A 14,945-nucleotide genomic window follows, 5' to 3' on the forward strand; every position below is an offset into this window, starting at 1 on the left:
AACAAAAAAAAAATGGAAGAAATATTGACTACACTACGCTTAATTCAAAAAGATCTCGAAAACCAAAAAATCGCAATAAAGGAAAATGGTATAGAAGTTACAAAAACAGTTACGGAAAACATGAATTTGATCTTAGATGAAAAACTAAACCACATCGAACAAAAGTATAAAAACCTAGAAGATCAATTAGAAAAACAAGAAAAAAGAATAAATATATTGGAGAAACAGGCAAGGAATCGTAACATTGTATTTTTTGGCATTGAAAAACAAAACTCATTTAACTCTTACTTGGATTTAGAAACGGAAATTATTAATCTTATATCAAGATACCTCGGCATTAAACTAGATCGTAAAGAAATTCAAGAAATCAGGAAAATAGGAAAAAATACAGAAAAACCAAGGCCCATTGTGGTGACACTGACCACTGTTGGTAAGAAAATTGAAATTTTCAAACAAAAGAAACTATTGAAGGACACAAACTACTACATAAAGGAGGACTACCCACAACACATTCTAGAAAAAAGAAGACTGTTACATGAACAAGTAAAAATTGAAAGAGCGAAGGGTAACAAAGCTATACTAAAATATGATAAACTAGTCATAATAGGAAAACATGAAATAAATAATACTCCAGGTAACAATAAACGGTCACTCCCAACATCTCCAGAAATTTATAATCGTAATGAATCATCACTTAGAACCCAACCAAAAAAGAAGAACAAAGCTGCATCGAACACCCCACAAAACCCAACTAGTGGCTCTGAAAACATAGTCAAGCCGGGGATCCTCAATTATTTGGCGAATAAAAATCAAACAAACCAAGTTCTGCCGAAAAATAACTCTAACCAATAGCAATCGGCACCCCCTCTCACAAACAAAAATAAAACAAATAAAAAACATAACACAGAAAACTATCTTCCAAGCCGGTTGGTCACCGTGGAAGAGATAGACCACTACCCTCCAAAGAAACAATCAGAAATCAACCTGAGATCCAGAAACCTATCAGCTAACAAGCTACACATAGCAACATATAACGTGAAAACACTCTCTTCATACGAAAGACTGTTAGAACTCGAAGAGGCACTGAAAGAAATAAATTATGACGTCATCGGTCTGTCAGAAGTCAGAAGAATGGGCAGCAAAATAGAAGAATATGACAACACGATATTATGTTATGTTGGCCACACGCCAGGTCTTTATGGTGTAGGTTTTCTAATAAAGAAATCCTTACAACCTTATATTGAACAATTTATAGGCTTCACGGAAAGAGTAGCTCTGCTTAACCTCAACATACAAGGATATATTATAAGCATCATACAAGCCTATGCCCCCACAACTCTTTCAAGTGAAGAAGAGATAACAGAATTCTACAGAATTTTAGACACAGCAATTCAGGTATCTACCAAAAACCTCATAATAATGGGAGATTTTAACGCAAAAATAGGTCAACCACTAAAAGATGAACATATAATCACAGGAATATATGGATATGGAACTAGAAATGACAGAGGTCAAAGATTAATAGATTTTGCTTTAGAAAACAAACTTTCAGTGATCAATACCTATTTCAAAAAAAGAGCAAGTCGCAGGTGGACTTGGTGTTCACCCAGCGGTGTATACAAAAATGAAATCGATTACATACTGACAAACCAACCTAAGCTATTCCTAAATATAGAAACACTGAACCTTAACTTCTCTACAGATCACAGAATGGTAAGAGCTACAATAACTTTAGAAGTAAGAAAGAAAAGCAGAACAAAATTCACCAGCAACAAAAATAGTACTCTAAGAACGACAGAAGAAATTGACACATACAAACAAAATTTAAGACATCAAATATCAAACTTAGTTGATTATAACCTAGAGACGACAGTACAGGATTTTTATAACAAACTACTGCATGCTATTAACGACAGTCTTCAACAAGCACGACATGTTAAAAATATCAGTAAAAGACACAAAATTCTCTCGGAAAAGACAATCACATTACTAAATAGAAGACAAATGTTACAAAAAACTTTAGTTAAATCCCGATCACAAAAAAATGAACTTAGCGCATTATATAAACTAACAAGTAAGTACATAAAATATGATTATAAAAGCTATAGGAACCAAAAAATACAAATGTATCTTACACAAGGAAAAAGTTTCAAAAAAGCGATAAAAGAACTCCGAACATGTAAAACTTGGATAGAGGGATTAAACAAATCGGGACAAACAATACGCAACCGTAAAGAAATAATAAATATTGCTACAGAATTCTATAAAAACCTTAACAGTGTGAAAACACAACAAACAAATAACAAAATACAGGAAGAATACAATAGCCACGAAAACCTAGAAAATACTATAAACTATATCGATGAACTGGAAATTATACAAGCAGCTAAAAAGTTAAAACTAGAAAAGAGCCCAGGCCCAGACTTCATTACAAATGAAGCAATCAAACATGGGTGTGAAATACTAGCATCTCCACTGGCCTCATTATTTAATTTAATACTCAAAACTGCGAACATACCCACACAATGGTCAGAATCTATTATAATCCTGCTCTATAAAAAAGGAAACCCTAATGACATCGGCAACTACAGGCCAATAAGCCTGCTACCAACTATTTATAAACTCTTCTCTTCCATAATTAATCGAAGAATATCTGAAACTTTAGAAAAGAGACAGCCCATAGAGCAAGCTGGCTTTAGGAAGGGGTATTCAACCATAGACCACATACACACTCTGGAACTTATTATTGAAAAATACCAAGAGAACCGAAGACCACTCTACATAGCCTTCATAGATTACCAGAAAGCTTTTGACACAATTTCACACACAAGTATATGGGAAGCATTAAGTAAACACGGAGTAGAAGATAAGTATATACAAATTATAAGAAATATATACAAAAATAGCGTCAGTAAAGTCAAACTGGATTCAACTGGTCCCGAGATCAACATCAATAGAGGAGTGAGACAAGGGGACCCATTATCTCCAAAACTATTTATTGCAGTATTGGAATTAATTATAAACCAACTAGACTGGAAAAAGTACGGACTGTATATCAAAGGAGAATACCTGAGTCATTTAAGGTTTGCAGATGACCTGGTACTACTATCTGAAACCGGTGGCAACTTAGAGCTCATGATACAGTTATTAAATGAAAGTAGCAGACAAGTCGGATTAGAAATAAACTTGAGAAAAACAAACATAATGACTAATAGTTATAAAAGAACCATCTCACTGGAACAAGAACCACTACAATACGTGGAGCAATATGTCTACTTAGGAAAGCAGATAACATTCAATAGCAATAGTAACGAACTAGAGGTGGAGCGGAGAACAAGAATCACGTGGAATAAGTTTTGGAGCTACAGAGAAGTAATGAAGAGTAACATGCCAATAGAAGTGAAAAAGAAAATTATGGATAGTTGCATTTTGCCATGTCTTACATATGCTTGCCAGACGTGGAAATTCACGAATAACATCAAGAATAAAATAACAACATGCCAGAGGGGAATGGAGCGCAGCATGATTAATGTAAGAAAAACGCACAGAATACGTCATACAAAGATAAGAAGCATAACCAAAACAGTGGATGCGCTCAAATATGCTCAAAGACTAAAATTCAAGTGGGCAGGCCACGTAGCACGACTTAAAGATAAGAGATGGACATATAAAGTAACTACATGGGAGGGTCCTCAAGGTAAGCGGCGCGTCGGTAGACCATACACGCGCTGGGAGGACGACATTAAAAAAGTCGCTGGATCGCACTGGATAAATACCGCCAGAGACAGACACAAATGGGAATCTTTGGAGGAGGCCTTCACCTGAGAGGGGTCCATGCATTTAAATATTATAAATTAAATTGAAAAATCTTAAAAATAGCTGTTAAATATACATATAATAATATTTGTTTTTTTGTAATTTTATTAGTTTTTTTTTGTAATGCATGGAATAAAAGGCTTTTTTATTTATTTATTTTATTTTGAAACGGACTTTCTGAAAATTGTAATTGTACGGTGAATAGGCGTTTTCCATGTTCATAGATAAGATTATTAGAATATAACATCTAGTAGATATTTTGCGTACGCAAATATTCTGAAACACGTCACAAACGCACAAACAAAATATGATAATATAATAACTGGTCCGCAACCGCACGCCCATTTCTTAAAAGATTGTTGATAAGTAAATTGCATTATAAAAATTGTTTTTCATCCTTATGTACCTATATATCCTTATGTATGTATTTCATCCAATATATCATACTTATATTCTAAACGCGAATGTTTAGATGGATGGATGTTTGTTTGAAGGTATCTCCGGAACGGCTCAACAGATTTTGACGAAATTTGGCTCAGATGTAGAATATAATCTTAAAGAAAACATAGGCTACTTATCAAGTATTTTTTTTAATTCCGCGCGGACAGAGTCGCGGGCGGCACATAAAACTTAATGTATTTTGAAGGATATGTAGTTGTTTTATTGTTTATACGCTAATAACAATATGCTTATTTATTTTTTTAATTTATATTTTAAAGTAAATAGTTATTATTTATTTATTGAAAAATGAAAAGACCTAATCGGACGAAGATTTTTAAACAAATATTAACCGTGGTTTTATAAGATCAAAATCTCTGTAAAAACATATCGTCATCCCCTTCATTATCTTTGACAAAACAGAGATATGTTTTAAACGGATATTTTGGTCTCAGAAACCCACGGTAAGTAATTGATTTAGATTTAATAATGGTATTATATAAAGTTTTAAATTTGACCGCGATTAGAATGTTATTCCCCGACCCATGAGGAAGCACTTTATAGTTGTAATCATAGTACTAAAAGATAAAGTCAAGATAAATAAGTCTATGTGGTTATTGTAACCTCTGACATAGTCGATTAGAAATATTAAATATATATTACATTTGTATGTATTTATAGTTGGATCGAATGACGCATTACGTGTTATTTAGGCAAGATTGTTACTGGTTGCTTTTTGACGTCATATTATGTATGTGCAATGCAATTATGTTACTACATAATCTTACTTCTTACATAATATTCTAAATGCGAATGTTTGCATGGATGTTTGTTTGGAGGTATCTCCAGAACGGTTGCTTTCTCGCTGATATTAGGCATAGATGTAGAACAGTGTGGAAGAATATATAGGCTACTAATAAGATTTTTTGTACGGAGTCGCTTGCAACAGATAGTATATAGTAATATTCAAACTTAATTGCGTGTCGTAGTTAGCTGCGACCGAATGCCTGTGCAGATTGGAACCCGGCTGATACAATACTGCGGAATGCATGCGCATGAGTGCCAAACTTCTGCCGCAACCAGCCTAAAATTATGTCTACGAAACATATCGTACGCAATTGCGAGCCGCCGTAAAACTTGGGCGACACGGTTTATTTATGACAAACTAGCTTTTACCCACGACTTCGTCCGCGCGGAATAAAAAAAATGCACACAAGATAAAAAAGTTCCTATGTCCGTCTCCTAGTTCTAAGCTACCTCCCCATCAATTTTCAGGTTAATCAGTTCGACCGATCTTGAGTTATAAATAGTGTAACTAACACTACTTTCTTTTATATATACAGATTAACACTTTTAGACTGTAAATCTTAAACATCGAACACTAAAATAATGTTGTGAGACTTAATTAATATGGTTTTCGGTCTCTTATTTTATACCTATCTGTTTTTATTTTAATACTTTTAAGTATTAAAGAATTATTTATAACTTAATTCAGCAAAGCCTCAACTCTATATGTTATCAGAGATTAAAATAATGAGCAACAATATTGCAATATCCAAGTCGTTGCCGGCGTGTGTCAGGCGTGGCTGACTGGTCGACACAGTGCATGATTTTTAAGATGCGTTTTCACGGTGCAGGATACTGCAGACGAACATGTACCGGTCGTAGTTGCAACGTAGAAATAGCTTCATGTCTGTAGTTTGATTTTGTGCGCGTTTTTTCGTGGTCAGCTCCACGTCTGTCCGCAGAATTAAGCAACATGGAAACCTGTCTTTATACTCTGTATACCCAGATACATGACCTAGGCACATACTGAATGCGTTCGATGACTTCTTATTTACAAATCTATATATAGATATTGTTTTTGAACATTCGTCTGTATCATTTGTAATCGTTGTGCATTTTGTTTACTTGTTATAAGGTCAAGGTACTTTTTAAAAGTACACTAAACCATATGAATAGGTCAATTGCCTTAAATTGTGTATCTGCTTTCATTAATAACATTTTAATTTGATAAAGTTATTATTTGTATGTATTATTACAATGTTGCTAGTATACTTTTAATTCCTTAATTGTAAAATCATTTTATGTTTACAATAAGCGAATGTCAAAATTAGTATGAGATTTTGGTGCACTTCATGACCGATAGAGAGCGCTGCACAAATATTCATACAAATTTTGTCGAAAACGAAACGATGGCGATTGTCACAAATATTCGTATTAGACGCTATCTATTCACTAAACGTTTATAATTTAGAGAAACATAATACTTTTACATTAATTTTCAACTTTATAGTAAAGTAACAATATTTATCTTAAGAGTTTATCCATTTGTGACTTCTTTAAAAAGATGACGATGGCTTACTTCAAGAATCATATAAGTCATGTTAATTTCTACTGTAATTATCCTTGGAAATAAAATAATAAAGCTATAATATATTCCTAGTGAAGATTCTTTTATAATTTATATGTTTGTTTCACGCTCTCATAGAATTGTTATTCTTAAAAGCTGACCTTTTTAGTTCAACCCGAATCCATTTAATAACTGATAAACATTTTATGTTATAAAAAGATTTTAGCTTAAAAAATGTGAGCAAAAAATAAGCATGAAATCCGAGGAGGGTCGGTGCAGAGGGTATCAATAGCTTGTCTATAAATACCGCTATCTACAGATAGTGGATATCGGAGGCCGCGCGTCTTGCGATCACGCCTCCGCGAGCCGCTGTGACGTCACCAACACGCCCCAGCTGCCCCACTCGTGGCTATAATCTTTATCTATCCGCTCTATCAACAATTGACACAATATTACAACAAATAAAACAAAAATACACGTTTGCCAAAAAAGATATGTGACACGTGACTATTTTACTAAACTACATTCTTTAAGCTTTACTTTTCTCTCTAGATATAAGTACAGTCAGCTGCATAAATATATATATACATTTACACAACTTTAGAAATGTGTATGTGGCCTTACATTTCAAAAATACGTATTCGTTAATAGCATGTATTCCTGGTCGAAAGTATACGGACGGTTATGTACATACAAATTTAGAGGTAGGAAACCGGAGGCGTATACAAGTTTCTGAAGTAAATGTATACATATTAAAGGAGAACCGTACAGCCGACAACTACACTGTATTGACATTTGTATTAATTTAACTGTCATCCCTTACATTCTTCTTGACATAACAGAGACAACAATATGCATCAGCTTATCTTAATATATATAAATCTCGTGTCAAAATGTTTGTCCTCAATGGACTCCTAAACCACTTAACCGATTATAATAAAATTCGCACACCATGTGCAGTTCGATTCAACTTGAGAGATAGGATAGTTTAAATCTCAAATTATAGTCGCAATTTTAATTTATTGCTAATTATTTGTCTGTTATTATTTGACAGTCACAATTATCTGTTAACTCCAAATGATTCTAACAGATGTCGATACCTTTCGACTGGGTTGAGTAAGTAATCAATAGATGGCGCTGCTATGGTAAATCTACGAACGTGTCATATAAGCTTATTAACTGCGCGCGGACGGAGTCTCGGGCGACAGCTAGTTGTTTTATGTTTACTGGATTATCTAAAGCCCTTTCTTATTACAGGTTATTTAGGAGATTGTTTTAATATGTAACTATTAGCTATCGTCCGCGACTCCGTCCGGGCGGGGTTAAGAAAAAACTTAATTAGTAGCCAATGTGTTCTTCCAGACTCTGTTCTACGTCTATGCCAAATTTCAGCGAGATCCGTTGTCCCGTTCTTTACATACCTTCAAACAAATCCATCCACCAAAACTTTCGCATTTATGATATTAGTAAGATTTAAAGTTTTTTGTTATTTAATTATTGTATAACTTCCGCGTGAATTGTCTTAAAATATATGTCAATTTTAACCTTTGAAACATATATGAATAAGACTCGATAAGTTTGTAATCGGTGAATCACCAGCAATCAAGCTTTCTTCTTCCAACTATGACACGTATTATTATTTTTCTTTTATTGGAACGAAGTTTTGGAACGAAGTTCCTTATCGCGCGTTGTGAAAGGGGGCTAAACGGAAAAATTCTTACGAAAAGTTGTCACGACACTTTTTGCTTTAGTAAGTATGTTAACGACGAATGAGCGCTACTTCACCATGGCAACGACGTGACAATATATAACGAAAATTCATAGAAATAAAATGTACTTCTTGTGAAGCCTTAAGTTTTTTATTCATAGAATAAACATTGGTTCCTTCACTAATTAATCGAAAGGAACTTCGTTCCATCCGGGTGTCCCTTGACACCTCTCAAGTTTTTTTTAATCTATTTCTGTTATTAAATACTCTGTAAATGTTAATAACATCATTAAAAGAACATCAATATCATCTTTAAAACATCTTATATATATAAAAGAAAGTTGTGTTAGTTACACCATTTATAACTCAAGAACGGCTGAATCGATTTGACTGAAAATTGGTGTGCAGGTAGCTTAGAACCAGGAATAGGACATAGGATAATTTTTACTCCGTTTTCTATTTTTTTTTATTCCGCGCGGACGGAGTCGCGGGTAAAAGCTAGTACTTTATATAAAGATTTTGTCCTATCCCATTCCGCAAATTGAGAGCCATAATTAAAAAAATGAAACAAAATTTTACAAAGCATAATTTTACGAATAAATAGTCACGTCATAAAATTACTTATTTAGCAAAATGATACATGCACTGTATTTAATTACTCTGTGCCAGTGATATAAGTAGAATCGATAACGATTATAAAAATAGACGTGAGTTGTCTCGTGTTACATTACTCTGTACGGTTATACTTAAGAAGGTGGTCACGTCAGCAGCCATTCAGTTATTCTGCTTTTGCGCTGAACGCATCATGTCTCGTGAAGAGGTCACTATGTTGGTACTAAGAAAGATCGTGGTTGACGCGTTTATGTTTGGTGCTTGTAAGTTATATTTTTTAATCTATTTTTTTGATGGTGCTCTTCAAGAAAGTAATTATTAAAACTTTTTGATAAATTTATTTATTATGTACAATCATTTTTTTTTACCTGTGATACTGTGATAATCGCCAAGGAACACGATTTCGGTTTTCTACTGGTGTATTTTAAATTAACGATATTTTTTTTCCTTTTCTTTTATTTATAAAAAAAACTGTTTTAAACTTTCATTTTGCTCGTGTTTTAAAGCTCCATGGTATAAGGGAACAACTTTCTCGTAATTAACTTGTTCAGCAATTTACCGTTTCACGACGACTTGAAATTAACTGTCGATTTCCAGTCAACGCAAAAAAAGGATAGTTCTGATCAGATATTGGCTTCGGATTTTCATATAAATTTCAAGAGTTAATAACAATTATATATATATATATATATATATATATATATATATATATATCGTAATTTTTTTTTACTATCTCATTGTAGTGGCGCTCAGTATCTATTTCACACGGTACCTTTGGCTACCCTTCGAGCGTGGCTTTTTCTGCGGCGACGAGAGCCTCATGTTCCCCTACAAGGACGACACCGTCTCTACCACGGTGCTCAGAGCCGTCGGGCTTGGATTACCCATTGTCATTGTAAGTTTATTACAACATTAACATGTAAAATATTGATTATTTTAAACTTGAATGAAAATGGATTTGTTGTTCGAAATTATTTCATCTGCCTCTAAATTCAAATAAATTTAATCTTATTTACGGGGTCAACCATTAATCACGTGATGTTTTTCAGTAACATGTAGGCGGTGATATGTAGATAAACTTTCCCTCCCCTTATTCAAATCACGTGTATTTTTTTGGGTTCCAAGTGATATTAAAAATTTTATAACATTATAAATTTATAAATTAAGTGTATCTCATTTTAGGAACCTCCCAGCTCCCGAAATGTTTCGTGATTTTTCGAAAGCACTCTCTCTTTTCGAACCTCATATGATTAATTGACGATATCTAATGAAGTGTGGTGAGAAATAGATGCTGCATTAAATAATGTACACCGTTTATATGAAAAAACGTATCTCAGATTATTAAACACCAATATAACCTTTGAGCACAACTGCTAATATGACACGAGTTAAGATGATTCCAGTTTCGTAAACTTAAAATAACAGCAGAAATTTTTAAAACAAAAGATAACTTTATATTAATCATCACATCATGGTTGTTGACAGTTCCTTATATGCGAATGGGTGTTACTTCGGAAAGACTACGAGGATCAGCGTTGCCTCGGCCTGCGTGTGCCGAGCTGGTTGCGCGGCTTCTACTGCGCTTTGGTCTCGTTTGGCCTGGGAACCTGCTTTGTTGAGCTCAGCACCAACATTGCCAAGAACGTCATAGGAAGACCACGACCGCATTTCTTTGATGTAAGTACCTTTAATATAGTTCGATTGAACTATTTTCGTCCTGTCGTGTTTTCATACATATGTAGTTTACAGTCATAAAACTTAATTTCCCAAAGATCCCAATGCGGACAGATCATCATAAAAAATGTCATGTGATCTCTATTACTCTTGAATTTTTTTATTTATTTATTTTTTAAACTTTAAATCAATACTGATATCATAAAGAAGAAAGATTTGTTTGTTAGCATTGAATAGGCTCCGAAACTACTGAACGAATTTAATTTTTTTTTTTTTGGGGTTGAGAAGCCACACTACCCCCGGGAGATATGGGCTATATTACTAGATTTACGAACTAATGTAGAATAAAGAAGTTTAAAATAAGGACGTTTCGTTTCAAACTTGATTGAACTTAATTCGATAAAAATACATATTTCCTGCGCATACGCAGATTTAAGTGGTCCTTTGTTAATGCCAAGTACATCTACGTAATATCAGTCAGATAGTAAAGTAATAGGATATTAACGGTATAACATGAAAATTCAAAGGTCTACCAATTTGTACCCAAAAAGAAAACTTATCGTTGGTCCAAAATGTATGTACCATTTTCAAATCGTTTCAATTCTTACTAATATTATAAATGGGAATGTTTAGATGGATGGATGTTTGTTTGAAGGTATCTCGAGAACGGCTCAACGGACCTTAATGAAATTTGGCACTGATGTAGAACATAGTCTGGAAGAACACGTAGGCTTATTTCGATTTTCTTTAATTCCGCCGGACGGAGTCGCGGGCGACAGCTAGTTATAATTATAGCTGTGTTATTTTAAGTTTTCGTATGACATGTTTCAGTTAAATTGCGATTACATTTCGTCAACTAAAACATTATTTGATAAAAAAAATTGGTCATTACAGATAAATATTTTTTATTAGGATCAGATATTTAACGTGAACAGTATCAATATTGTCATTATCATTCAGTATGTATTAAATTCCGCACAGTGACAAGCGTTTTAATTTTATCTATGTGTAACTAGTTACCTCCCGCGACTTCGGTTGTGAGGAAATAAAAAAGGAAGTTTTAGTGGCCTATTTCAAACTGTAATCTTTCTTCAAACATTCAGCTCGGTATAGCCGTTATGAAGTTATGTGGTCAAATGCATCCATACATCCATCCAAACGTTTACATTTATAAAAATATCAATAAATCATTATTTATTATCTACTAGCTGTCGTCCACGACTCCGTCCGAGTGGAATTAAAAAAATACTTAATAAGTAGCCTATGTGTTCTTCCAGACTATGTTCTACATCTGTGCCAATTTTCATCAAGATCCGTTCAACCTTTCCGAAGATACCTTCAAACAAACATGCATCCATCTAGACATTCGCATTTTTAATACTAGTAAGATTATTTTAGTAAAATAAGTAGTATTGTAATTATTTCTATATTTCGCTCGAAAGTTCAGAAACATCAAATATAACACTGTCTCTAGCAATCTTAGTGTAAAATGTTAGTTATTTTAATTAACTTGTGTATGTATATAGTTTATCTTTTACATATCAGTTTCGCTTTTAATCTGCTTAGTTAATGAATTGATTAACAGGTCAAGATAATTGTATTTAATTATGCATCCTATTAATTATGACTGAGGGTCAAGTTTGCATCAATTAAAGCACGTGTTAATGCAAATTGAAACTTAAAACCGGTTGCATTAGGCCCTTCGTACACCAGGAAATTTAAATCTTCAAAACTAATATTATAACCTAGCGTTATGAGTATCGCGTTGCGCGCGGTAAACGTTGAATCTTCGACACAAGTCTTCTACCGACTTGTAGTCGATTGTACTGACCGATTTCATCTTTGTTCCGCCATCTTGAAAATCATGGCGACTTTTTCGCCACAATCTTTACAAACAGGTTGAGAGCGACTGACTTTGGAAGAACAAAATATCAGCGCCGCGTGCCTTTACGATGGTTTATGGCATCGTTTTGCATAAATCGCTTGATTGTTGGGTTTCGAAGAATTACATTGCCTTGTGTACTAACGGCCTTATTGTTACATGATCCGGAAACAATAGAAGATCAAAGTATATAATAATATCTGATGTTCTATTATATAAATAAAGCATAATGATGTCTTAAGTATTATCAAATTAGATTACGACTACTAAGTCTAGAAATATTACTGAAGTATTAGTTTTCGGAGTTTATTTAATTAAAATGTAATATAATAAATGGATAAATGAATGTAGTATAATTTCTCAGTGACTAAATGAACAAAAGACGATAGATAACGTAAAGCAAGAGTATGGTTGAGTTAATCGATTAAACTAATTCGATAACTTACAAATAATTGATATAAATAAATCGATAAATGTCGGTTATCGATGTTTTTTACCGATTAGTTATCGATTGAGTTATATTAAAGTCCGTAATGAATTTCCAAATTATTTACAAACATATATCAACTGCCGTAAACAATGTAATTCCTTATCCAAAAACATTTCCCTGTTTATGCTATATACTTGTTATGTAACGATGATTTGTATCATAAAACTTAATTATTAAATATGTGTTTACACATTTTATTATTGCACTAAGATAATACCTTTACTGAATTATCAGATTCATTAAAACCTAAAAAATTAAACAGATTTTGACGAGCGCGGTTTCATACGATTCGTACTCTTCCCTTAAGTATCACTAGGTAACACATATAATCCTACATCCATATAATCACACATAATCCTTAGGATTCTTAATTTTTTATTAACAAATAGAGTTTTTTTCTCAGTTATGCAAGCCATCAGTGGACTGCGGTATTGAGAGGTGGCGCGGACGGTACATCCAGGCGGATGAGTACACATGCACCGGCACTCTTACAGACAAGTTCACGGACATGCACATGTCTTTCCTCAGCGGACACTCAGCCTGGTCCGCGTACACTATGATTTATTTAGCTGTAAGTAAAAAAGTGTATCTAATTTTTTTTTTTTAAAGTTTCACTCTCAATTATACCATGCCCCGCAAAACTGCTTACGCAGTTTGACTGCGAGTTACTCGCTTTATATAAACGTACCTAACTATAAGTTATTAAATTAGGTTATATTAATACAATTAATTTACGTAAATGGTTACAACGTATTTAACAAGTGTTTTTTTAATAAGTATTTAAATTTAGCAAGACGTGAGCCTATCACGTCTTGTCTTCGGGTAAACTATTGGAAAATATGTGCTGTGGCGAAGGCAAGAGAGATTTAAAAAATTGTCAATTAAATTTTACGTACTTATTTAAGTCTTAACGTAATAGAGGATAACGTTCAATCGGTAAAAAAATAGGTATATGGCGGTAGAACTATCCACTGCAACATCATTGACAATAAGACAAACTTGTCAATACTTTTATCTCGCGCTGTGCACTTATCATATATATTTGTCTCGCTCTGCACAGCTATATCTAGAGAAGCGCATGGTTTGGCGCGGCACCCGAGTCCTCCGCCATTCTCTGCAGTTCGTGGTCGTCATGCTGAGCTGGTTCACCGCGCTTTCTCGTGTCTCAGACTACAAGCACCACTGGAGCGATGTGCTCGCTGGTTATTTCCTTGGTGTTACACTTGCTGTACTTGTGGTAAGTATCTATATTAGACATTTACTTAATATAATTATACCTACTAAAAGGTGATCAACACGCAAGAAGTAAGTGTGTATCACGAAGTAACCGCTGCAGTAGAAAGGTTGAAGAAACGTTGCGGTATAGTTCATATACAATTTGTGTAAGAAATGAATGTGAATAAAGAAATAAAAACAATACATTTTACTTATTTTACTAAAATAATCTTACTTATATTATAAAAGCGAATGTTTGGATGAATGGATGGATGTTTGTTAGAAGGTATCTCCTGAACAGCTGCATGGACCTCGCTGAAATTTGGCAAAAATGTTGAACATAGCCTGGAAGAATACATAGACTACTAATTACGTTTTATTTTAATTCCACCCGGACGAAGTCACGAGCGATAGCTAGTACAGAAATAAAGGATAAAACACTGTCGAATTCAACTTCTTCTTTAACTCCATTTAGTGGCGCGAATTTCGATGATTACTTTTCTTGAGTGACTTGCCCTCAAAAACTAAGACTAGTCATTCGAACAACTGACTGAATTGTAAATTTATTTTGAATTGTTATTATATATTGATGACTTGACTTGTTTTTGTTATCAGTGGACGTGGGGCACCGATATCGTACCTCAGAAGAAAAAACATTCCCCGTTGCCTCAACATGACTTTTCCATGGCAATACACCCACATGCAGCAGCGCCTGCGTAGCAGATACATAATTTAATAATTAATTTACGATAATACT

At 33.8% G+C, this 14,945-nt stretch overlaps 1 protein-coding gene across 1 annotated transcript; it reads left to right on the forward strand.

Annotated features, from left to right (window-relative positions):
- Positions 1–9,040: 9,040 nt before the first annotated feature.
- Positions 9,041–14,945, forward strand: LOC106715791 (putative phosphatidate phosphatase). The gene is made up of 6 exons (XM_045681563.1): positions 9,041–9,190; positions 9,671–9,822; positions 10,413–10,604; positions 13,377–13,544; positions 14,034–14,210; positions 14,804–14,945. Exons 1-6 carry the CDS (start codon positions 9,121–9,123, stop codon positions 14,906–14,908), a joined length of 864 nt encoding a protein of 287 aa, XP_045537519.1. The 5' UTR covers positions 9,041–9,120; the 3' UTR covers positions 14,909–14,945.

This window comes from Papilio machaon, chromosome 16 (genome assembly GCF_912999745.1).
Source record: "Papilio machaon chromosome 16, ilPapMach1.1, whole genome shotgun sequence".
In the NCBI taxonomy this organism is placed as follows: Eukaryota; Metazoa; Arthropoda; class Insecta; order Lepidoptera; family Papilionidae; genus Papilio; species Papilio machaon.